Genomic DNA, 27,094 nt, shown 5'->3' with positions numbered 1-27,094 from the left:
TTTGCATCATGACTGCAATTTCCCAAGTATGAAACCTCCTGGCACAGGTCTGGATGTGACTGAAGATACCAAACGATAAATTTGTCTTCATAATGGTACAGGGTCTTAACTTCCCAGATACAACTGAAGAACAGATTTTAGTAGTAAAGGAAGCTGTGCACATCCTTGCCAGATTTATCCACATACAAGTCTAAAGTAGTTTAACAAAAGAAGAAAAGACTCAATGGTGGATCACTAGGAAAAGAAATCCTGCTCATCTGCCACAGCAATGTGCTGCCACAGTAAGTTAAAAGGCATGATCTTCCTACAAATATACAACTATCCATTTTTGCCCTAAACAAGCTACAATTTCTAAGGGCAAAGTCTGGCACATTAAAAAGATCAGTAAAAATTAACTGGGCTCAGTTTTACCTGAGTTAGAAATTGGGGGGTTTAAGTACTTCTTTTAAGTAAGGAGTGGATGTGGCAGAGGGTCATTAAAGGCTCCCTCTACCGAATACTTCCCATGTGACAGTACCAGAAAGCATCCCCCAATGTTTTCCAAGTCAATTGTAACACTGAAGAAACTGCATGAAGGGAAGATGACAACAGTATGTTAAGAGGAATTAAAATGTTGGGAAGAGGTTACCAGTAGGGTAATCACAGGGATAAAGCCAACAAGCTGGTGTTATGCAGTGCATAAGCCAGCATCATCAATGATTAACTAGGAGATGTACTGCTGACAGAGCTGGCGATTCTTTGATACAGTGGAAGATCAAGGTCTGCCAGTTCTGCCTGCAAAACAACTCTAAGACTGAAGCAAGGGAACAGATGGAGGTATGTGCAGTAACGAGCTCAGTCACTGGAGGTTCAACAACTCTGATAAACTGGCAACTTGTCAGTTCAAAATACAAGGGAAAAATAATGTCTGCTTCCTGTGGTTGTACTTCAATATAATAGTGTGACCATTAGACAATTCTTTTCCAAAGACATTAACAGTTCAAGCCACCCAACAAGAACTTCTTCTGAAACAGCATTCAATCGGATTTTACAAACACGTTCGGTTTCAATTCATCAGTCTTAAATGCAGACAAGAGAAGGACAGCTGAAGTACATTCCTCATCTCAAAAACTAAGAAAGGTGAGGTTTGCACAGTTCAGCAGAACATAAAGGCTGTAGATCAGCAAATTGCATAGGCAGTCGGTATCAGAATATCAGAGCACAACTGACCCAACAACCACCAAGAAATACGGAGCTACAAATACAGCTGGCAATAAAGATATTCAGTGAGGGAGATACATACAAGCCTCTGAAAACAGTTTTTCAGTCAAAATACAGGAGGTAGAAACACAAGCAGCTTGACTGATAAGACTAAATATTTTAAACCATTGTAGTACACCTGTCCAAGAGTGACTCATACAGTATAATGGATTTAATTTCCTCACAAGTTGAAGTGATTTCTGACTAATAATGCTGGTAGTTTTTTCCATAAATACCCCATATAACACAGATGTATTTCATTCCAAGCTTCTAATCTTTATTAGGTTTCTTCACTGTTACTGGGCACAAAGCTGATCTCTCCACAGAACTTAAAAGCTCATCATTACCACTCTGATGAGATCACCACTTTATATGCTGCCCTTAGTTGTCCTCTCCAGCCTCCTCATGAAGGACATCCCGTGACACTTCCCCACACTGTATTTCACCAGCCATATTACTACAACCTTTGTATTTACTGCTCCAAGTACCCCGCTTTGCTGCCTCACTGCACATGCTCCCGACCCCCCAGGGCATTTATGACTGCACTGAATAGGGCAGACTCCGGGGAGATGTACTGGTACCTTCCTCCCTTGTGAAAGCCAGGGAGCACTTGCTCCTACAGTCCGCTTCTCACCTTTCAATTACTTATTTCTACATCTAATCCCATGACTAGTTTCTTAAGATTCTGGTGAAGTAATCATTTGAATGCGCAGGTGTAAATAATGAGGGGGGTTTGGTTTGTTTGTTTTTTTTAACACTGCCTTTAGCCTGAGTATTCTGTCCTCCTGATATATTAAGAGAGATTAGGAAGCAAATAGATGTGACTGGCACCAGGAAACATTGGATGCACTTCCAACAAAGCAGCTTTTAACATCTCTGTATAAGCAGTAGGTAGCAGTAGTCTTTCTCCACAGCTTAGAAACAAAACATTTTTAAAAGATTTTTCTCCCAGCACTTCAAGAAGAGCCACCACCACTTTTGTGCTATTATCTAATATGAACTTCATTAGTATAGCTTTACACCAGAAGTGACACCTAGATGTCGGACTAGGAAAAAAGCTTAAGTAGTACGTTGAGGTTTAAGTCTCCTTACACACAAAAATTACCATAGAAAGCACAAGTTAACACTTCTGAGTATGCGATAAATAATTACTAATTTCATCAGCAAAACCATCCATAGTATTCATTTATACACCACTAGAAATCCTGCCTGAAAAAATGTGTTTTGTGAATGCTTGGTTAGAACTTTTGAGGATTACTGTGTGTAACTGCCTACAGTCGGAAGGGAGGGTTGGCTGTGGTATCTCATAGCTCTTTGCAGATGAATTTAAGACTTTGGCTTTTCCTCAGTACCAGAACAACATTACCTTCCATTTCTTAAAAGAAGTTTTACTGTTCAGGAGGGCACCTTGAAAGATATATGCTTATTTCTTAAAAGATGCTTTAATGTTCATGAGGGCACCTAGGAAGAAATACACTTAGACCATCACTCCACAGTTCACCAAGATCAACCCCTGCATTTTGTCATTCAGCTCTCTCCAGAAAAGATGGGCAAACACCATCTCTCTGCATGAGCATTTACTGCTCTAGACAGAAGTACAGTGGGGTGAGTCAGAGAAAGGGAAATGGATGAAGCAGCACAAAAAGGGACTTTCTCCCTCTTTCACTTACTTTCCCCTTTTCTCACCCCTTGTTTCTTTCTGGTGCAGTCCCTTCCCTTTTTCACCACCTGCTTGAGTCTCTGGTCCAAGTCCTGGAGGTCAACAGGAAGTTACTAATAACTAGGTATGAGACTTCAGACAAGGAAACAATGTCAGAGACCTTTTTTGTTTTGTTTAAGTAACAAGACTTCAGATATTTACGTTACAACTCCCTTTCCCTACATTTTTCCCCATCTCAAATCCATTTCACCCTCTTGTATACTCTGCTAAAGAATACCTTCAGAACCAACTCTGAACCATTGTGGCTGCTTGGCCGCCTCATAGTTATGACCAAGCTTCACTTTAGCAGTAAAGGCTCTTGTCTGGGGCTCCTTCCATTGTCAGGCTGCCAACTCTTTTACCCAGTTTCATACACACTGCATGCATTCTCCACCACTGTATCAACAAATGTACCTGAAGGATTGAGAGAAGTACCATATCAAGTCCACAGACCTAACAAGCAGTCGCTGCACTTTGTTCAAGATGAACTGCACCTGGTTAGTGTGATTTGTACAAGTACCAGATAGGAAGTGGTGCTTCTCAGATCTTTCCTCACCTGATTGCAGGCTGAGCCCACCCGAATACCCTTACCATGGTCTGGACAGAAATGGGGCCAAAGCTGGATGCAGCAGCTGCCATTTCTCAGCCTCTGTCCGTCCCCCGCCAGCCAGATCAACCCAGAGTTGATCTCACCCAGCAATTACTTATCAATTCCACCACAGTGCATCACCCTGCACGTTAACCCTTCACATAGTATAAACGTGGGTTGTTATGTTTGCTTTAAACAGACTTTGAACAAACACAGATCAGCAGTTTACTCCTCAGAATAAGCTTGGCTTCAGAGATGATACTGATCTGTAGTAGTACAAGATTAGCAGTCAGTATCAAGTAGAACTCATGCCCGATGACGTTCAGTGCTGCCCCAAAGTATTTCCAGTGTCACGAATATACCCAAAAAATGAAGATAAAATATCAATCTCCTTTTCAAGAGGTTTACCAGATAAGAAGCAAAGTCTTGTTCAGAGCACAATAAAATTATTAGCTTATCAGGTTACATACTAGAAGTCCAACCTAGTGTCAAAACAGCAGGTTTTACTTCAATTAATTGCAAAACTAAGTGGGACAAAGCTTTTGAGACTGCTGCAAAAAAAAATGAACTGCCTATCTACCAATCTAACAGTCTTCAATAGGCTTCATTACAGCCCCCTTATTTATGAGTCTTTACCACAACAGTAGCTATATTTGTCCTTCAAGAAACATGATTAGCCCAGTAAGTGCTTATGTTCTTAAATAGGTCCTTTCAATAAAAGTTCACCTGAAAAATACACCCCTTTCACAAACAAGAGCATAAAAGAAAGTTAGTTTATTTTGCCATAAGAGGAAGCAGTAAATTGCCTCCAAAGCATGACTGAATTAAACTGTAGGAAGGAAAAGTTACAATCAGAACACTGATACATGTGGTATAAGGCCAAGTTTCTGAGAACATTAAGCCTAACACCCAATAGGTTAACGCAGGCTGGCACAGGAGCAGAGCTATGGAGGTCCCTTTAAAGGAAGGCATCATGACATTAGCCTTTGCCAAACCAAACTAAGAATGTTTTGGTTTTATTTTTTGAAGTAGAAGACAATGTGGTCTGACCACCTAAGTATCTTTTGGCTGTGCTGAAGTGGAGAAAGTAAGCCCTACAGGCCTGTAACATTCCCTTCTCTTGAAGTTGACTCAAATAGCAAAGCTCATCCCAGAAGCGACCTACTCAAAACTTTACTACTAAACACTTCCCCTGTACGGAACATCAGTATTTGCAGTAACTGTTTCAGAAGCAACAATTGTGGCAAACTACTTTTGTTTCCCAGAAATTCAGTGCAGCCACGTTTGAAGAACTGAACTCTTAATCCTCTCACACACCGGTCCATCATATAGAAACTTGCCAGTGGGTTGTGTCCCTTCGGCTCCTGAGCAGAGCAGCCAGGCAAAGCTCTGGCAGAGAGCTATAGAAGCCCTGCTCAGAACCTAGCACAGGGAGCAGAGGAAACCCAGCAAATCTTTGAGTTGCTCTGCTCTACTGCTCCATTGGTGGGAGGATGCTTCAGAGACCTCCTTTGCTCTGTGCTTCTCCTTCCCCCAGTCACACCTACCCTTAGATCTAAAAGAAGCTGTGTGATGAGTGTCACTGAAGGCAGTGGTTGTAAGAACCAAGATGACTGGAGGAAAAGAAAATGGATTTGGAGGTGAAGTTACACAACCTGAACAGGACACATGAAAATGGGCATGGTTGGACATTGCTGCAAGAGAAAGATGCTGACATTAATTTGTCATTTATAGTTGGAAAAGCTAATCTAATGCAGACAGCTGAAGACAAAAGATACCAGATCAAGTACATCTTTGAGATTAACTTCAAAACATTCCTAGAGTTGTAATCCATAGACACTACACCCTAGTCATGGCTTTTAGGCTATTCAGAATTACTTCCTGAACATCTCTAAAAGGACTTGGGAACACAAAACTATCAGAAGAACAGTCTGGGGTTCTTGGAATGTCAGTCATTATGGATATGCACTGCTCGAGACACTGGCCTAGATGTCTAAGGTGTTCAATTTTTCTAGAGCCCTACCAAGGCTTGTTTAATACCAAGTCTCCAAAAATTCCAATACAAAAATTGTGCTTCCCATCCAGACACAGAAAACGATTTAGAAAATGGAGAAGTATCACACTATGAAATGACACTTGAAAACCATGAGTTTTCCCCAGACATTTTATCTCCTGATAAAACATGGCAACAGGAATTCGGAGCTGTAAAGTGGAATTAACTATAGAGCATTTTTTAATTTTTAAAGTTTTTTAAAAGAAGATCCCTAAGACCTTCTAACATGTCTTGTAAAACTTCACAAACACTCCTGAAGGTAAATCAATGTTCGGGCAGCCTAGGGTTTTTTTCACAAAGACTTCTTCACAATGAAATATCTATGCTTACTCACTACTGCAGATTTGTCTTATTTTTTCCCTTTTGTATTCCACTATGGGCCTACCCCAACAGCTGAACCAGACAAAACCTTTTATTTAATTCTCACATTGCAGGTATGATTCCTTTTGCTTCCCTTAGCCTCCTACCACAAGTTCTTCTTTCTATTTTGTGATGTTACAAAACTGAGGTGCAAGTCCTATTTGGGACCAAGTATCCTGTTTGAGCTAGTCTTTGATTAGGGAAGTTTGCACAAAAGTGCATTTATCAACTCTTACTTGCAGTGTTAGACAATTTTTTTTGCCATCAGTTCCTTCACTGAGAAGCCTATTCCTTTCAGGATGTTCTCCTGTCAGCATAACATTTTTCACTAGATGTGGGATCATTGGTATTACTGCCCAACAAGCTTTCACGAGCCAGCCATGTCCCCTGCTGAGGATATTGACTCTGAAACATACTACTTCCAAAAACTTAAGCTGCCTTGGAGGGAGTCTCAAGCCTCCTCTGAGTCAGTCCAAAACAAAAACCAGTCTGAATGTCAAGACTCTCCTGTTCCCAGACTGATAAGCTTTCCCCATCCATTTTTAATAAATGGCCACCTTGAAGCTAGAAAGCATTCAACTGGAACCCACTTTCAACTCAGAAATGGTAATAACCCAGATCTCATACTCCCTAGCTCTAATCTTTCAGTAGCCATAAAATGATTGTTCGCCTCTTGCATGAGGCTAAAGAATTCCCTAAATCTAAAGTTGAGACCAAGAAAGACAGTCAGTCAGGTTAACATGTCAACTACACAGAACAGTAATACGTACACTACAGTGATCACTTTCTCACTAGATTTCAGAAAACCTGTGTTGCTTTAAGGTTTGTAAAATGTTCAGACTGAAGAGGACTGCTCTGGATAGCCTGTGTTGTTGTTACAAAACTACAAGTACTTCACAGTTATTTAAAAAAAAATAATCTATCATCATGGATGCCAGAAGTGATTGTTCCAATTATGCACTCTAGTCCCTTGCACAGACACAGGCAATAAAAATTCACTATGTGAATCCTACAGAAGTAGGAGAGACTGGAATCACTGACAAGTCTAATTCTTAAGTTACAGTTTTTAGATACCTTGGCTGTTAAAAGTTACAATAGCTGTCCATACCACTCCTTAGATGTTTATACTTTTAAGTGAATTAGCTGCAAGTCAGATGTTTCTCCACTGCTTTAGAGACAGAAAAAAATGCACTCTTAATTGACTTATTATTACAGAAACAACTTCTTCAAATCAAAAAATGGCAAATTAAAACAAATTGAGCAATTCAGATTATCTACTTGCAACTGTATAAGTCCAAAATTGCACAGAGCTGCAACTGCTAGTTCACCTGTGCACATATTAAGGTACACACAAACCCTACCAGAAAAGCAGTTTCCTGAAGTTATGCTGAAGATATGTCAGTACATGTCAAAATGACAAACTTCAGACTATCTTCCTCAAAAGTGAAACTATGCTAGTGGGAACAACCATTCTATTTATTGCATAGGACAAATGCAAGCTTTAATAAATAAGCATTTAAGGGAAAACTACAGTAATACATGTAGAGTTCCACATATTCCCGATTACCCTTTTTAAATTACTGGTTCCACCCTTAAACCAAGAATACATACTTCTTACTGGTTAATTTAGCATATACATGCATCAGAAGACCAAAGATCACAACGATCTCTAATATGGTTTGGTCAACCACTGCAGGCAGAAACAAGATATGTAGTTTGAGGTTCAAGACTATTCTGAATAGTTAAATCTTGGTACTCTAAACCAGCTCACGCCTTACTGGACTTGCATACAATCAGGCATAAGATATTGTTAGAAAAACCTACTGAAGAGTTAAATTGTTCTTTGTAAAAATCATGTGGCCTTGAAAACACTGAGCTTCTTTTCTACAAGAAACTAGGTTTTCAGCCTTTGTATCCCATGTTGAAGGGTTTAAAAAGCCATCACTTCAAAAATAAAAACCTATGAAAGCCCAGAGTCCAAATTAAGACTTACTGCTGTAGAAAGTATATGGAAGCAATAGTCACTAGCTCTAGGTTTGAGCATTCCACTACAATGGAAGTTTTTTAACATCACAAGTGTTTAAGTTATCATACTAATCCATTCTGAACAAGATGTGTATATATTCCATAGCATTTTTGGAAGCCTGTAGTAATCTTCTCCCCCATGAAAAAAAAAAAGCCTGGACTAGCTAATACAGTTTACATCCTTTCTCCATTTTTTTCTGCTTCTAAAGCAAATGAGATTAGCAATACTAGCAGTCAGAGATTAGTTCCAGATTTTCTGTGCAAACAAAAAGTAGCAACAGCACCATTCGCATGCATATAACTATACATACATGGGATTTTGCCTTATAAAGACTATCTTCAACTCACAGTCACAGTGCTGAACTCTTGGAAGGCATACATTTTACTCCCATCACCAAAGCTACCTATATATTAGCTACTTACAGAGAAAATTGGCAGGGTGAACCCCACTGTGTAGAGGACAGTGGATGTGATGGTACTGTCATGGAACGGATACTTGATGCTGTCATCATTACAGAAAAAGCCTCTCTGATACGGTTTTATTTTGGCCAAGTTTAGAACACCAAGGGGTAAGCCAGCTGTTGGGGGAAGGAAAACAAAACAAAAACAAAAACAAAAAATACATGTAGTTAAATCAAAAAAAAAAATCATTTTTAAACATGCATGGAGGAAGCTACCAAACATGCAAAACTCAAATTTCCTAAGTATCATGCAATGCACACACTTACCAAATGCTGTTTATAGACATCTATCTCTTTCAGAAGTCTACTTCAGAAGGACTCTGAGGTTACCCACCAGGTACAAAAGTTAAGAAATTACAGAGTTCAGAGTCCTTTCATCAGCAAGGTGTGTTGCCACACACTGAATCATGATTACATCCAAGGAAAGCACTTGCCACTCACAGACTGAGTAGCTGAGGGCAGGCTGCCTTCTGTGCCCTCTCCTTCACCAGCACCCCATGACATTAGCTTGATTCTGAATTTCCAGCCTTGTCTATACACTATAATCTGATCAATGTTTAAAGAGAACAAGACAAAAATACATACAGGTTTTGTCATAGTTAGGGAGTTAAAGATTTCATGCAAGTAGTTTTCATGCAGATAAGGGGACCAAGAGAACTGCAGACACTAATGGGAAACAAGTGTTCTACTTTAAGAGCTGCGTTTACAGTGTTTGTACAGTTTGGAATATTTCTGCATGAAAATTAACATATTATGTACAATTATATAATATAATAATTATAAAAGTTATTTACTGAGACTTAGGTACTCTGACCTTGCATTGTGTGACATTACCTATTCCCTCTCTTACTAGTTGACTTCCACGCTACTGGCAGTCATGCCAAAGAGGCCATCAAAATCTCTGACACTTACATTCAGATCTAACTTATTTCTGACAAGAATCAGCTAGGGAATAGAATTTGCAGGAGTAGTGACCTCAGGAAACTCAGGTTTGTCATTTTACTCTACTTTCTCATCCCCCCCTCTTTAGTTTGATCCCCTGAATAAGTAATAGATTGACAATAGATAAATTGGGCAATGCTGTAGGAATTGCAAAATTCCCTAAACAAAACACAAAAAGTAGGTTTTGGTTTAAAACAAGGTGAAGGGGAAACTAAACTTTGTATTTTTCCCCCAACATCCATGTAATATGCAATTCTGCATACAGTCATGGTATACCTGATTAGATGCTAAGTGCAATTATTGAAGTAGAAAACTACTCATGATGTAAACTGCTGTATTGAGACCAAAAAACATTTCAGAGATGCTCATGTGATGAGATTGCTTTGATTTCTGGTGACACCTGTTAAAATTATTATCGAACAAGTCATTTAAAGTGGTTTTAAATAAGCTTATTCCCACATGCTTCATTAGAAGAAAAGACATCAAGAGTGAAACACTAGCAACAGTGATAAATTCTGGCTCCTTCTTTGGGCTCCTGACTTGCAGTGCAAAAGCTCATGGAGTGCATACCGAAACTGCGTGTGTGCTTGGTAGCACCCCAGCTCCTCTTGAGAAAATTGCTATGGTCACAGAAGGCAGTTTGGCAGGAATTTAAAGCCTTGTATGGAACAGAGGAATTTTTTCCATAAAACATCAGAAATCCAAAAGGACCATCCACACTTTAACAATTGATGCAGATGGGGATGCTGATGCAGCAAAGCACTTTAGCAGATGCTTATAATCCCATATAGCAGATCTGAACAGAAATGCAAATGGTGCTGTGCTGTTTAAGCACAAAGTTTTTCATTAAGTAGGATGGTATACCTTTGAATCAACTGCATCTCAAAGGTCTCTCTGCTCTTAAGAGCTAGACCTTGCAGAATACAGATGGCAGAAGTAGCTGAAACAGAATTGCAGCCCTGCAAATCTGAAGGGGGCCACACTGGAAGAACTAAGAAAGTTCACTTGGATCAAAGGACACTGCTGTATGTTCACATGTCTGGAGCCAATTTTCAGCTCCACTCAAGGCCATGGCAAGATTCCACTAACTTAAGTCAGAGCCCATGTTTCCTGTCTTTTTCCTCTGCTATTGCATACTCAGCATCAGGATGATGGAGTGGCAAATGCATTACCTATTTGATACAATCCTACCTTCTCAAACAGGTCACCAGATTTTCACATGCAGAAATACCACATCCTCATGGTTAATTTAAGCAGCAGCCAATGTTTTGCAAAAGCTGGCTAGTTCAGACAAATACCCATTTTCCAGAAAAGCTACTACAACTCAATACCAAGAATTTTTCTGTTTTGTTCAATTACATTTTCAACCTTACAGCTCAACCTTTTTTAGACAATACTGCTTGGTTTTTACAGTAATATTTTGAGGTGGTTTGCTTTGGGTTTGTTTCTGGGTTTAACTTCATTAGGATGGGCCATTTCATTTTTACCAGCTGCTGAAATATGTTCTCCAGGTGCTCCAGTTTCAGAAACTAGGAAACAGTCCAGCAGTTCACTTGAAAACCTGACAGAGTTCTTAGTTCAAAAATTCCAGAAGTTTCTTGCCACCAGATTACAGAGGTTTACAGTCATGGGTCATGCATTTTTTTTCAAGGGGAGACCTCTTTAGAAACTGGAAGAGCACTGTTACATGAGTGTACATGAAAAAAGAGAAAGCAACCAGTTTGACAAGCAATGTTTTAAGGCTACCAGCAAAACAATGTTTTTATATGAAGGGCTTTTTTTATTATTATTATTTGTCTAACTGCAGCAGAGGGAATTACTTATTCTGTAACCTAGTTAAGACAGAAGCTTGAGAAATTAGGGAGAATTCCTTGACAGTGTTATGCACTTCAGTTTGCATTAAACAAAGAGGAAAGGAACTCAAGATTTAATTTAAGTTTTGCTTTCTTCTCATTAAAGTCTTCTTTATGCTAAATTTGTTTATAAAAAATAGTTTGTGAGAACTCAAATAACCTGCAGTTATCCAAATTTTTCTGGTGCTATACATTTAAATACTTCATTTTTGTTCCTTTCTGTATCTGTTTCATTGAAAGAGAAGGATGCACCTTTAAATGAGACTGAACTGACCGACTGCATTATGCAGTAGTTAAAGTACCTTAAAACTGTGTGATCTGGAGTTGGAATTAAGAAACATGTTTTTATTTTCAGCTAAGTAATTCTGGGAAGGGGAGGGGGAAGAGGAAAAACAGCAAATAAGGGTCAGACAAGGAGAGTTTCACAAAAGTAACTGCAAAATTAATTTGTATAGCCCGTAGTAAAGAATACAAGAAACTGGAAGTTGGCTACATTTTACACTAAATGCCCACTTCCATTTTTTACATTTCTGTTAGAATTCCTACTGCAATCTAAATGATGCACTGCTTGCCAGCAGCGGAATAGACAACTTGGTGAAGTGGCATTTAGTTGAATGTTAACCCGCCCCAAAACCAAGTAGTAACATTTTCACCATTGCTCATTGTGGAGGGAGTCAATACTTAGTACATGTAAGCAACAGTCCTGAAATTTTCACTATAGAAGAAAGAGCAGGGAAAAAACCACACACCAACAGAAAACACTAAGTAAGGTACATAACAAGCCTGTATCCCCACCACAGGTGCCCAAGCACCCCCACGACCTTCTCAAGCATGTGAACTTCTGAGGAATGCTATCTGTTCAGCTTCATTAGCCTCTACAAACTGGAGGACAGAGCAAGAAAGATCTATGGGAAAGATTACAAGGCTAAAAGGCAATCTCGCAGATCAGCTCTCTTGCTTTGTCCTCTTCACAGTGTGCCTCCTCTTCCTTTGTAACCTTGCCAGTAAGTAGCAGCAGTAGGCTCTGAGGGTGCTCTTCTATCTAGGCAATTTTATACCTGAAGGGATCATAAGGGCTCAGCTGTTATTCATATCCTTCTAAAGAATTACCTCCAGTGGTAAAAGACTGTTCCTGCCATGCTTCAGATTCAGAATTGGGGGTTGTTTTCTGTTAAATTAGTCTAACTGATCTTGTCGAGGACTGGCGGCCAACAGGTTCTGGGCTGTTTTACTACATAGTAGCAAGAACCAGGTCTGGTTTCTTTCCCCTTTATACAGGGAAAACAACGTGATCACTTAAGCGCTCTGGAACTGGCCCACCCAAGACTTCATAAAACGCTGGGAGGCACTTCTACAATGCTCACGCAGACAGACTCTGGCTAACCCTGAGAGCTACAGCAACAAAGTTGGAACAGGAAGAGAGACTGCAGAGATTTGAAGCCTTTGCCTATGAAGGTAAGGTGAAAAAGCTTCATACACACGCATAAGAATAAAAAGCACACAGGACAGAGGGAAAGGAGAGAGGCGAGACTAGTATTTGAATTACTGAGCAGGGAATAAACAGCTTTAAGTTTTTGGCTAGAACTCTTAAGAAGAGAATGACCCATGGAAGCTAAACTAGCTGAAACCATTACATAGGGCTATGAGTTCACAACAAGTTTCCAACCTCTAATCTGTAGGTTCAAGCCAGTTGTAGCACAGTTTTCATTGAAAACCTATGGATAATTCACAGTAGTATCAATAGTCTTCAGGGAACTTTTGTTTAATCACATCTGGCTGGGCAGCACAGCATGACACAAAAACCTGTAAGGAAGGAAGGGAAGTCCAGGCTGGGAGAGAAGGGAGGAAGCCACTGTGAGAATGGGTCTCCACCCACAGAAAGGGAATGCCAAGAAAAAACAATACCCAAAGGAAGGGGGAGGCGAAGTCTTCCTTTGGCAAAAGGAAGGGGAAAAAAAAAAAAGGAGGGTGGAGGTAAGGATAAAGACTTAAAAGACAATATAGTTCAATTTTATATATTTAATTATTTTTTTAATATTAAAAATCATTTAAGTTCCACAGCTTACCCTACAAATGGACATGCTGGGTAACAAACCATGTTGTTCTACAAAATGTAGGCACTGCACTGTTCCGATTTGTGCCATTTATCACACCTGGAACTGAAGTTTAGAGACATAAGGAGTTGGATTCTGATATGCAGGTGTCCATTTGGCTTTAACAGCAAGCTGCATGACTTTCCTCCTGTTCAGGAGCAGTATCAGTATTTATAGTTGAATTAGCCCCTTTTACAGCTGGTAGTTACTATACTTAAGACCAGCAGAGAATATTGTTCAGCAGGAGGTAGCTTCCAGAACTGAAAATACTGTCTACGTCCTAGTTAAAATTTGGGAATGTTTTCCTAATTAAGTCTATGGACACAGTTTGTCCTGTCCTACCCTCCTCCCACCTGTGGCCAGCCATGGCTATCCCCCTTCCCTGCCACAGCACTAGCCTTTCATACCACCTGTCCAAAAACAACAAAAGCCCATGCCCACACAACACAGGTTTTTAGGGAGCACTTGCTCACCTAGCCAAATGCGTGTGTGACTGTTAGAGCTGGCTTAAAGGACAGAATAGGAACATGTATCCAAGGGTGTGGAAGAAAGGAAAACAAAGACAGACTGTCCATAGTCTCAGAACAGCTTAAGCACCTCATAAAATCGTTTCCTGGGCAGTGGTGCTTTCTCCTGCACAGTTAAAGGTAGTTCAAAGGAATGCACTGTTGTTGGATAGGTTTGTTTTTTTAAAAACATCCTTTAGTTAAACAAATAGGCCTTCTTATCTGTGGAAGCACGGAATCTTCATTTGAGGCCCTGTGCCATCTTAAAAACTTGTGCTGAACTGGTTTTCCCAAGTTCTCCAAGACACACAAGACTCCTACCTGGTCCTCAATCAGGAAGTTCTCATTTAAACAAGTTAATATCTAGAAACTGGGAGAAAGGCTGTTACCCTTAAGGGCAAATATGGCAAATGAGAATATTCTAGCTTCATCATTAACCAAAACTTCTTCCTCATGCTGTACTGAACTCACAAGTGCTAATTAGGAGAAACTGTACTAGACTAACAAGGGACTGAAAAGAATTTTTCTGTTTCTCCACAGTTATCCTGAAAAATAGGATGAGTATGTTCTGCACTTGCTGTACTGACAGAAAGTAATCTTTGGCTTTTGTGAGGAAATACACAATCTACAGTTAAGCTAGGGGGTGCTGAACAGGAATTGTGGGCTGTATCTGAGAAATAATCTCCATAAAACACAGCAAATCACAGCCTGAAAACAGATCAGTTCTTCAGCTAAAGGCTCCTCATTTAAGGAAAAGGTTCTTTTCATAGTTTACATTCTTATTAGAGAGATGATGCTGTTACATAACCCCACAGAAAAGTAAAAGCCATCATTGTGGGCTGAGCCTATACAGCTGGTAGTTACTACTGATGACAAAGGAAAATTGGAATATTTACGTTTTCCCACTCATACACACATATTCGCTTTTACTTTCAGCCAGGACAACCACATTTGCTTTGCTGCTCATTTTGCAGCGTACAATCTGGGGTAAGGAATTACGCGAAAGATTTCAAGAAACTGGAACAGGTCAACCTCATGCTGTTGGAGAGAGTTTGGTAACATCTGTAGAAGAGACCATTCTTTGCAGAACAGCAGATGTGCTTGAAGTTTTTTTCCATGAGCAGTCAAGAGAAACAATCAACACCTCTTAGACAAGAGGTTCTGGGAATACAGAAGACTACCAAGAGGAAGAAGAGATTAAAAAGAAAAAAGCAAGCATGTAGTCTTGGCACCTAGAGGTGAGGTATGTACAAGAGAAAAATCAATACTCTTATTTATTTTCAGTAGCTGAATGAATGGGTAGTCCACAACTCACCTCCTAGCCACTTTGGAAGGACTTCACCTTACCTTCCCCTACCCCAAGGAATACAACATATCCTAATACCAGCACACCGATTGTTCTGATAATGCCAGAAGCTGTTGTTGGCTTCAGTAAACAGGATATATGTGTTTAAAAGCATAAACTGCATTCTAAACTCTGCCACTATTCTACTTGCAACTATACACTACTTGTTTTCAAGTCCCTGATCTGGCTAGCAGAGAAGCCAGCAGAAGCTGGCTCAGCAACCTGGGCCAGCTGACAACAGTATCCCTAAACTGCCCCCCCTCACCACACCTCACACTTCTGGTGGAGCCCAGGGCAAGGGTAGTGGAGGCAAGATGCAAGGGAACAGTCCTTCGAGCTGGACCAGCCTCAACACAGAGGAGTGCATTTCCTACCCTAGTCATTTACTAACAGAACTACATCATACTCTAGTTCCTCTGCTGTCAACAATTTAGTACTACATGGGAGTGCTAGTTCAGTCATCTACATTACCAATCCATTACAACAGGTCACAACTCTTGTTTAAAAACAGAGAAGTGTATTCTCCCTTATACCTGTACCTCAATCAAAAAAAAATGGGCTTTTAGAAGCACTAAGTACCTATTAGTCTAAAAACCATGCAGTTCTTTCCTGTGAACATTTACAGAACTACAAATATAAAATAAAAAACTGCAGAGACAAGACAGTAATAGATCCCAGCCTGCTCTAATACTTGCACTGAAAAACACGCAGCTCAGGCAAGCTGGTTGCAGGTCACAAAGGCTGTGCCCTCAGCTCTGCTCCATTCAGGGGGCAGAGAAAGTTGAAGTTCAACAGCAGATCAGCTGCCTGGCAGTCATTAGCAGCTCACCCAGTGGCACAGAGGCCAGTTGCCCTGATTACTGACAGGAGGATTTTAAGACCCTCAGACTAATAGCTGAAAGACGGGGCCCGGGGGGTTGCAGGTAGGGGAGCCCTGAGAGGGAGAAGTCAGTCAGCAGCTCCTGGTGTGCAGTGCTGCTCATAGGGTGGGGGAAGAACCCAGCTGGCTGGTGCCACAGTAAGAGCAAGCTCCCCCACTAGAACCCTCCCTGTTTAGGGGAAATTAAATATTTAATCACTGCTTGCACTCTGTGCTCTGTATTCTGCTCACTGTTAAAGGCTTTGGCTGTGTTGTCCAGAGAATTAAAAAAGCCCACAGATACAAAACCATGTACACGCCCCCAAAGATCAAGATCTTCTACAAACAATCCATCTAAAGCACTGGGCTTACAGACAGGGAAAACAATACAGCAAAAGAAATTGAACTATCAAGGTCAGCTGTTGGGAAGGCAGGGAGGGATTGTTTTGTTTTGTTTTTTTTTACCACAGGTGACACCAACTCTGAATGTTGTTTAAGACCCCTGCTTTTTTAAACTCCAGAAGTTGTAAATAGTTTTTCCATTTTAATCTTTGTTTTGTGGGAATGCACAACAAGAGGCTTTCAGAGTATTTCATACATAGCTATACACCCTAACCATATACCATATAGTTATATAACATATACCTAACCTACACCATTCAGTCTTTAGAAATATAATTGGCAATTAGTTGTCAGGAGTGTATGTAAATGCTCTTTTCCCAATGTCTTAGAAGCGTAACAATATTTTTGTTAAAGACTGTTTAAACAAGTCAGGGCTTACAATGGCAGTGCTACAGAGGGATTCAGTAAGCTTGCCTACTTTGTCATCCACTAGAAAGTCTTTTCATACTGTACACACTGCTGCATGCTATCATGTTTAAGAGTATTTTTAGTTATCAGAATCACTATTTTCATGGCACACTCACGTTTACACTGTAGTGCCCAACAGCACATTTTGGGAACATAAGCTCTGTATTAAGCAGAATTTTAAAAGGAAAAATGAGAATAGCCTGCGTATTTTAGAGCTATTAGAGCAATTGTTTTATACTGATTCAGAATACTCCTGAGTCTTCTTACCAGAATTTGAAAAGAAGTTTATACATGGCTTTTGGTACTCTAGTATAATGAATAATACCACAGCCTAGAAAGTCTTCCAGTACTTGTGTAACAGAACAGGTGTCACTTCCCATTTCAGAAGAAGTTACAAGCATCAGATTTGTGATCTTAGTTTCTATATGTTAACGACTAGAGATTTAATTTTCTAGTGTTGACGACTGGAGTCTTAAGATTCAAGAAGAGTGAATGACAAACAACCAAGCCTGCAAGCTGCAACAGTGACCTTACTTCCATTTGCAGGATCTCCATTAGCATTAAACCCAGCCACCATACTGTCCTGGACTATTTTAACTAAGTACTAGTACTGCAAGTATGGGCTCACTCAAGTAATTTCCCCGAGTCAGCAAAGAGTTACTGACCTCACTCAAGACATACCAAAGGGGGGCACTGGCCAAGATGATGACCTTCGGAATGTAATGGGGAACAGTTCCTGACTGGAGCATTTGTAGGGCTTGATCTCCCTGCCTCCCTTCTGTATCAGCATTAAATGCCCTCTTGACCCCTTAGGGCCATATATGCTCCCCAGTAGCTTGCCTCACATCAGAAGATTCCCTGGTTACAATTTTCTCTCAGGTTTTCCCACCACTAGCTTCCAAACTAGGCCCTTCAGCTTAAGGTAAACATAGTCAATTGCCCTTCAGATGCTTTAAAATAAGGTAGGTAAACTTCAATACATACATGTTTATTATCATCCCAGTACTGCAGTTTCAGTTAATACCACACCTACTGTTACATTTCAGTGAGTCAACCATCCAAGACTCAGAACAGGCTTACAGTGATCTGCAACAACAGAACGAAGTTACAGGAATGAAAATGCACTAAGAATAATCTGAAGAAAAAAATTCCACCTTATTCTAAGAGACTGAAGCTACTAGAGATGCTGAAATTTGATACATAACCCCTTCTACACTTAAAGCAAAAAGTGAGCAAAACCCCCATTTGGTACAGCTTCCTCCTTCCCTAGGAAAAGGATCATGTAACAAAAAAACTATGATCCTTCTTTTATTGCCAGTGATGCCTAGCTAAGATCTCGAAGCTACCTTATGAGATCAAGCAAACCCCATTTGGCCCCTCTGAAAGCTGCACGATTAGCGACCGCAGCTAAAGTACTTTTAGTACTTAAAATGTTAAATCTGCTTAAAATCAAGGCAAATTCTAGCAAGATCCACTGTTTCAGTAGCATCATCATAGGAATAAGGCTGTCTTGATATGGCCTCTGCATACCTTTGGTTTCATTTAGTAGAATCAGGGTTTACAGCCATTCTAAGACAGGTGCCTGGACCCAACATACTTGGGCTTTTTAAATTTAAAATAAAAAGCTTTATTTTCCTATTGGCAGCTATCAAGATGCCACATGAACAGGAGATGCCAAAACTGCGTTGCCGTACGCTACAAATAAATCTGAAGTATCTTAACATGCTTCTGAGTCAAGACTGCTTCTTGGTTACAGAACCTGCAAGTTATTTGAGAGCAAGACCAGTCTACCTACTAATGCTTCTTGCATAGGTTGTTTCAAATCCTGTATGTAACTGAACATGTTAAACAGAAAGAGCGTTTAACTGAATGTGTTAAATACAAAGAAAGTGCACCAGACAGTTTCAACATTACTTTTCTGTATTACATTCTGCTAAAGAAGCTTAGTTGAGTCTATTCTTAGCTTCTGTACAAACAAGCAGTCTTGACTTTAAAAGCTGGACCTGACTGTGCTAGAAGGATTCACGTGCCCAAAAACCCAGCAAAAGCAGTTTGAAAGACACAGTGCACATTTATCAACGGAGTTTTTAGTTCTGTGCCTCTGACATCAGTCTCATAACTTTGAAAGGAAAAATTCTTCCCAGAAAGTGGGTCAACTGATAAGCAGCCCATTGTTAAAACAAGAGATGAGCAGAAGATCCTTGATATAAGTAGCACAGTTTTCTTCCAATTTCTAAAATGCAGGACACCATCACTGGCTGGAAAATTGCATGTGGGTCTACTCACAGGTGGGACTGAGGTCTATTGCTGCAGCAGAACCAGTTAGTATTTCCTGATGTAGTAGCAACTATGTTATTCCAGCAATCAAAGAAAGTACCTTGAGGAAATATTGCTTCTTCAGCATAGCTTTAAATTATTTTAATTCTTGCCACAAAACTAGGCTAGAACTAGTGAGTTGCTAGTCTGACTTTCCAGCATTTGTGGCTTTTTTCAGTTGCCTTCAGTCAACTATTCTACCCGATTCTACCTCCTCCAAGAAGGAGGAGCTTCTCTTGCAGGATAAGGAGAAGAACCAATCTTCAGCCCCACCACCACCACGCTGAGTGGATACAGCAATAATCAAACCAACACCAGTGAACCCAAGTTTTTTTTAAAGCCATACTTCTGTGGGTGGTATTATCTTGCCAATAAGGTTCTATGCAGTTCTATTTGGCACTTTCTTTTTTTCCTCCGCATCATCCAAGACGATTCTAAGTCTCCTGGACTAATTCTGGAAAGAGCATTATCAGTTGTTGGGGATAAATCAAAGTCACTTGGGAAGGCTCCAAAGCTCAAGTCATCACTCGTCATCAGGTACCTTCCAGAGTCAGGTCACCTCTTCATGCTACCTGCCTCCAGCACAGTCATGGACAGAGGATTATCACAGCTTTATCCTGTCATCAGCATCTGGTCAATGCTCCTACACAAAACTATGCAGGCAACCAGTAGTCAACTCTTAACTTCCCCTCCCACATGGCAGTGACTGTGTGGGTTTCAAACCAAGCTGCTTTTAGTCAGTACGAGTTCATGTTATCCAACTCTTTAAAACCAGGTCAGCACAGGCTCAACAAGCACCCAAGCAGCTATAAAGTTGAGGCAGGATCTCTTCAACTACAGGAGATGAGCTATTCTATAACTTAGCTGTCGTGTGGTACTTCGTTTTCTACAGAAAACACATCAGAAGCCACTTCCATTCCCTTAAGCAAAGGTCACCACTCTCACACATGCTGCAAGCACTCTCCTATCTGTTTAAGGTTAAAAATTCACCAGGACCCAAGCAACTGGTAAGGAACCTCACTGCTGGAAAGCATCTTTCTCTATTGTTCCAAAAGAAAAGAATATAGTGCCAAGTTCCAAGATTTGGCTCTTGGGAAGGCACTGGAAGGTGAATTAGGATTCACTCAGTGCTGTAAAAAACAAGGTGCAAGAACTTTTATTTTTGAGACAGGGGTTAGCCAGAGTACAGGATACACTTTAGCAGCAGTACCTAGCAAAGCAAGAACCAGATTACTCATGCTGAACAGCGTTCATTAACTAGTTGTGTTCGAACCTGTAGGTGTCCTTGCAAGACTGAGAGTCTCTGTGTAGAGCACCTTTCTTTATGGTGCAGAGGGTGGGGGGAGCGACTTGCCAAGAACAGTAACAAGGGACAAAGTCACAACTAGAGTATTCCGTCTGATGTATTTGAGAAATCATGGTAGGAGAGGGAAGATTTTCCTTCGTTTAGGTGACAGCCACGTTTCCAATGAACTGAGAGTCAATGGGTATCATCTTGTGGTACCTGGTGGACAGTGCCATTTGAAGACAAGATACTCTTTTCACATGAACCTGTTACAGCTTCACAATGCATTCATACACTAGAAAAAAGATCTATCATCCACATGGTGTGGAAAATAAGGATGGTGACACAGATGTCAGTGTGTCACAAGTAATAGGGGAGGAGGTTTTATTTGAACTAGGGCAATCAAAGTGCTAGCCCACATAGGAGGCCTGCCTCGACCGAACAGCAATACCTTAGTCATCACAGAGACAGCTGCCTTCAGTGACAGAAGCAGTAAACACTCCCAAAAGGGAAGAACAGCACCTAAAGCAACAACCTTGCACAGGCTGTACACAGTGGTCCAGGCATCTCACTCTCCCAGGTCACATACTGCACCAGCAAACTCACCTGTCCTATACACATACATCTGCTGTTCAGCGTATTGCCCTGTATCACACAACATTCCAGCAGGCTGAGTAGTAAGCTTAAAAAAAAGTGATGTAAGCATTTAGTATTTCTGTGTTCAGAGTTCACATGTTCTTGTGTTTGAAAGACTAGAAGAACTTCTCCTTCCCCTACACACAAAACTAGTTTCATGACCAAAAAAAAGAAAAAAAAAAAAGATACCAGCAGCCACCTACCAGCCTCCGTTTTTGCACAACTACTGCTTGCAGCTCAGGGTGCCTCAACACCCAAGCAGCAGACAGCTCCACTGGTAGAGAACAGCTTGGCAGCAGGGAAATTTTTCTTCTTGAACCAGCACAGGGTAGGACATAGTGAGGGGAGGAACCCCTAACACATACACAAACTAGCTTCTACAGCAGTTTTAAATCTAACCAAGTAATTATTTACTACTTCCAACACACTGCAGAATAGCAGATCAAATCAACTAATTCTTTACTACTTCCAACACATTGCAGAAGAGCAGTTCAAAACAGTGACAGGCCGGCCAACTTCTTTAGAAGACATCCATTCTTCTAATCTTAGGTTGTACATATTCTTGCATTACAACAGCAATCACACATTGACAAGTACACTCCCTAATTACTTAAAATAGCTTGTAGGTGACTGGATAGTCAGGCAAGGGACTAAAAGAAATTCGTTGTACTCCGTCCTTGCACTCAAGTTAGACATGAGCCACAACAAGCATGGCCCAAATATGAGTTGTCCTAGGACAAGTCTAGCATCACAGAGAATGTTTTCCTTATTGCTCCAGTCACCTCCACAGAACTTATTTAACCTGACTTAGTCTTAGTAGGAGCTTCATCTAAAGGTAAATGTATTCAGTAGTTCTTCCACTGATTACAGGAGTATCATCGTGGGTTTCCCAACTTTGTTCTTTAAGTGTTGTTTATCTGCCTTAATGAAGAAGGAGCCTGATCTGCAGTAAACAAAGACCTGTCAGAGTAGCACCGAGTATGTATATATATGATGTCTAATGAAGGCATCAGTCACAAGCTAATTAAGTATAAAATAAACTGTTATTATTCATATGACAAATTGAAAGTGTAATAAACCACAAGAATCAAGTCAGTATCTGTGAAAAATGGTTTTACTATTGTCTAGAAGTGTCACCCCATTTACACATCAGTGCCATGCTACATGAAATGTTTCTCCATCAGAAAAACAATGCAGATCAACTAACAAAGGTATGGTGGAGAAGGAAATCCTGCAGTCCAGGCCATTCTGCTTTCCAGTGATAGAAGAAGCCAACCACTGTCTGCTGGACTGCAGAGTTAAGGGAGCTTTGCCTGCAGCACTGCACAACACACACACCCCTACCACTGCAGCAGGGCACACACTCAGAGCATGCAAATACACCTCCTCACACTATTTAAGGACAGACACTGCAGGAATCTGCAGCTTCTGCAGCTTCTCCTTTTTTTAAATTACAGATTATTAAATTAGTTTAAAGCAGAAACACTAGTATCATTTAGAGGAATTATCATCCTGATAAGGCTGAGTGGTTTTTTTTCTCAGGGCACCAAAGACTGCTTTCCCAGAACTCTCCATCCCTTACTGGGTAGACAGGTGATTAAAGGAGGGAGCTTCCTTAAGGCTCCTTAAGAGCAACCTTAGACTCAAGTTTCAGGCAACCAAACTGAACTAATAGCTTACTGCTGCATAAAAGGGGGGAGGGATCTTTGCTGCCTGCTCTTTCTTGATCTCTTTCTTAGTCTGTTACCTCTGCTCCATCTTGGGCACTTGTCAGACCTTTCAATAAACCCATTTAAACCACTAAAAATCACAGTAAAGCTCTTTTCCTCTTCCTTCCCTTTTGGAAACTTGTGTTGCAAGAGTTGAACCCGCACAAAGAATAGTTTGACTAAATTGCTTCTGTTTAAATCAGACATACACCATCAGAGTCAGCCACTTCCACTGCGGTGAGCTTACAGATAAGTCAAAGTCAGACCCCTGTAACTTGAAGAGGCATCCTTAAAAGTTTTTTTTCTATCCAACATTGCTGAGACAGTGAAATAAAATTTTCCTCCCCATCTTCACTTGCTATGGGGAAGGTGCAGGCAGGAAAGGTAGGAGAAGAAAAAAAGGCAAGCTCATTATCAAGTGACAGTTAAGAGATACCTTGGGGACTGCTACCAGTAGCCCTTTTGTGGTAGAACAGGCTACCACACCAAGATCAGAGTTCAGTGCTCAAATGAAGCTGGTGTATACAGTTTTAAACTTTCAGTATGACACAGTTAGATGAGTTTTCTCTTTGAGGGTTCATGGTCTCTTTAGGGGAGATACTAGGTTATCAGGTTATCAATACCTGCAAGTCATTTTATCTGGGCAGTCACCTCAGTCATTTGAGCAGGTATCAAAGTGCACATGAGGGGGGAAGGGCAGGGGAAAGTGTGAGAGTTCAAATAAAAGTCCACAATCAACACAAACTATTCTTGCAGCTAAAAAATTAAAACAGATTCCCCCTTTAGACACACAGGCTTAAGACCTATTTTATTCTAAGGGCTGGTCTCAGTCACATGGGAGCAAGGGAGAAAAAGATGAGAATTTGGTCTGATATCCCATACCTTCCCCATTCCTACACTTTGGTATTTATGCCACAGCTAGAGTTTCACTGTGTTGGGTTTGCTTGGCAGGGCTTTGGTAGCAGGGAGGGCTGTAGGGGTGGCTTCTGTGAGATGCTGCTAGAAGCTTCCTCTACATCAAACAGAGCCCACTCCGAGACAGAGCTGCCACTGGCCAAGGCCAAGCCCATCAGCGACTGTGGTAGAGCCTCTGGGGATATGGGGTAACATATTTAAGAAGCAGAAAAAGAAAACGCACACAACAAATTGCAGCGGAAGAGAGAAGCGGAATACAGGAGAGCAACATCTCTGCAGGAACCAAGGTCAGTGCAGAAGGAGCAGATTTCTGTGCAGCCTGTGGTGAAGACCATGGTGAGGCAGGCTGTCCCCCTGCAGCCCACGGAGGTCCAAAGGGGAGCAGATATCCACCTGCAGCCCGTGGAGGACCCCACACCAGAGCAGGTGGATGCCCAAAGGAGGCTGTGACCCATGGGAAGCCCATGCTGGAGCAGGCTCCTGGCAGGACCCTTAGAGAGAGAAGCCAACACTGGAGCAGGTTTGCTGGCAGGACTTGCGACCCCACTGGGGACCCACACTGGAGCAGCCTGTTCCTGAAGGACTGCAGCCCGTGGGAGGGACCCACGCTGGGGGGGTTCATGGAGAACCATCTCCCATGAGAGGGACCCCATGCTAAGGCCAGGGAAGAGTGCAAGGAGGATGCAGCAGAGACTTGTGCAAACTGACTGCAAACCCCATTCCCCATCCCCCTGCAGTGCTCAGGGGAGGAGGCAGAGAAACAAGGAGTAAGGCTGAACCCGGGAAGAAGAGAGGGGAGGGGGGAAGGTGTTTTTAACATGTGGGTTTAGTTCTCATTATTCTACTCCGATTTGATTAGTAATAAATTAAACTCATTTCCCCAAGTAAAGTCTGTTTTGTGCATGATGGCAGTTGGTGAATGATCTCAACCCATGAGCCTTTCACAGTATTTTCTCCCCCCATCCAGCTGAAGAAGGGAGTGACACGAGCAGCTTGGTGGGCACCTGGCCTACAGCCAGGGCCAAACCACCACAAACCTGTAACTCAATGTGTTTAAAGTTGCAGGTGTCAAGCAACTTCATTGCCTGCATTTTTCCCTCTACTAGTAGGAGGTAAACAAGCCCAAGGGTAAATAAAGTCAGTCAACCCTCCAGCACACTGAAGCATCAGATCAGGGCACCAGTGAACCAAATGCTGCACGGGAACAGGGGGAAGGTGTGTAAATTTATATTATACTGGATGGAGGGTAAGGTCAAGAATACCTCTCAGGTAGTAACCCGGGGCAGGAGCATGGAGAAACCCTCATTCTTTTAGCTGGACAAACTCCAAGTCATATGCCTCCTGTAGTCTTAATTTTAATACATTTTGGTTTTCCTTCATTACTCAAGAATACGCCCATAGGCTTCAAACAGACCAAAGTACATGCATAGTGCAAAACTTCTGCCTGATTATATACATTTTTAGTGACAGTGATCAGGACAGACAAAATTGCTTCACTGGCCATAAAGACAGCATGGAAGTTTAAGCGTTGCTACAGCACAGCTTTGTAAAACTTCTGAATAGAAATTGCTCCTACTACATGGATCCGCTATCATTCCCCAAAAGCTCTCCCATACAACATTCATTCAGAGCAATGCATCGGTCACCACAATTTTGTTCTTTAATGCCATTTAGCTAGAGGTACCAATGCCATCTGAGGCATCTAGCAAGGTAACACGTGGCCCATTAGAGAACACGGTCATGCTGATGCTGTGCTGGATACATCTTCAGCCAAGAGGGACTTCACGAGCCAGACCCGTTTGACTGACCACCACCCACTCAACGTGACAAGAAAATTCCTTAAATTTAGTACTGCTCTCACTCGACCAAGAAGCACAACTAACGCTTCCCGAGACTGACCCAGTAAGTACAGATCGATCCTGAAGACACTTGCCAGGGTCTCAACACCCAGAAGCCACAGCTCTTTGCAGAGCGAAGCTTCCCCTCCACTGGTGGGTAACTAACACTGTGGGTAACACACACCGGTGTGAAGGTGAAGGTCCTTACGTGACGGGACATATTTACAGCAAGCCGGCAGGCCACCATGCAGCTTTCAAGAGAGCCAGAGAGTGAAAGGGCAGGAAGAAGCGCTGGGGAGGTGCCACGGCGCGGGCGGCCCGGGCGAGGGGCGTGCAGCGCTGCGGCCACCGCGCCGGCCCCACGCGTGTCCCTCGCTGCCGCGCCCCCAGCCTCAACCCACGGCACGGGTCCGGTGTCACCGAGACCCCGCACGACCCAAACCGCATCTGTCCGCCAGCGCACAGTGGGACCAGGCCAGCCTCCCTCCTTCCAGGGCAGCCAGCGAAGGCAACCAACGCGCCCCAGGCCGCGGGCACCTGCCCTCCCCTCCCAGCGCAGGCTCCCGCCGCAGCCGGCAGAAGAGGTTGTGGAAGGCACAGCCGGGGCGTCGGGGAGCAAAGGAAGCTCCACACGCCGGCAGGCCAGCGGCAGCAGCTCCCTCCCTCCCCGCCAGACCCTTCCCCTCCCGGCCCGCGGCCCCGGAGAGCGGGCGGGGGCCGGCAGTGACCAGATTCCTCCGGGCGAGGGGCGGGAGCGCGGTGGCGAAGAGAAGGGGGGAGGCGGGAGGGGAGGGGGCGAGGGGCGGCAGGCAGCGATGGAAGCGGCAGGCAGGCGCAGCCAAGAGCGGGCTGGAGAACGACCCGTGCCGGGGCGATGCCCGGCGCCGCAGGGAGGGCGGCCCAGCATGCGTTGAGCCCGGTGCCGTGCGGGGAGGTGAGCGCGGCGCCTCGGGGACGGCCCCTCGCCCCCTCCCCAGCCCGCCGACCTACCCAGCACCACGCAGACCACGTCCAGCGCCACGAAGGGCAGCCGCGTCCTGTCAAACATGCTGGCAGCGCCGGGCGCCCGGCGTCAGGCGTGGCGGCGCCTCCTGGCGCGGCGCGGTGACAGCCCCGGCCCGAGGAGCGGGAGCGGAGCGGGGGCGGCAGGGAGGGGCTCAGCCGCGGCACAGCCAGGCGCTCCGAGGAGACGGCGCCCGCGAACCCGGCACCGCTGCTGCAGCCCGCCCCGCTGCAACCCGCACTGCGCTACTGCCGCTGCCGCGGCGCCCACCGGGGCTTTAAGGCGCGCGGGGGGCGGGAGCGCAGGGGCGGGGCGGGCCCACGGCGGGGCCTCCACCCGCCCCTCCCGCCACCGCGACGCCCCACCGGCGGCCGCCCTCCGACGCCACGCACGGACCGCCCAATGGCAGCGCGGCCCCGCCCCCAAGGCTGCCCGCCCCGCCCCCACGGTTGCCCGCCCCGCCCCCGGCGAGAGCGGCGCCGCGCCGCCAGCCGACCGTCGGCCCTACAGGGCGCGCCCCGCCCCTCACCCGCCCGCCTGAGGCGGGGGCGGCCTGCG

The 27,094-nt window shown here is 43.1% G+C and overlaps 1 protein-coding gene across 2 annotated transcripts in view; it reads right to left on the bottom strand.

Annotated features, from left to right (window-relative positions):
• PLPP1 (phospholipid phosphatase 1) overlaps positions 1-26,818 on the bottom strand; it is a 67,968-nt gene extending 41,150 nt beyond the window's left edge. Inside the window, exons 1-2 of one of the 2 annotated variants that reach the window (XM_056325457.1) lie at positions 26,524-26,818; positions 8,389-8,543 (exon numbers count right to left, since the gene is read on the bottom strand). In XM_056325457.1, the coding sequence (XP_056181432.1) occupies positions 8,389-8,543; positions 26,524-26,581 (213 nt within the window). In that variant the 5' untranslated portion in view covers positions 26,582-26,818. The remainder of the gene's footprint in view (positions 1-8,388; positions 8,544-26,523) is intronic. The other variant, XM_056325458.1, reaches the window with a different exon arrangement.
• Between the last annotated feature and the right edge of the window lie 276 nt (positions 26,819-27,094).

The sequence above is a fragment of the Falco biarmicus genome, chromosome Z (genome assembly GCF_023638135.1).
Source record: "Falco biarmicus isolate bFalBia1 chromosome Z, bFalBia1.pri, whole genome shotgun sequence".
NCBI lineage: Eukaryota > Metazoa > Chordata > Aves > Falconiformes > Falconidae > Falco > Falco biarmicus.
This window is presented reverse-complemented; position numbering and strand designations above follow the sequence as displayed.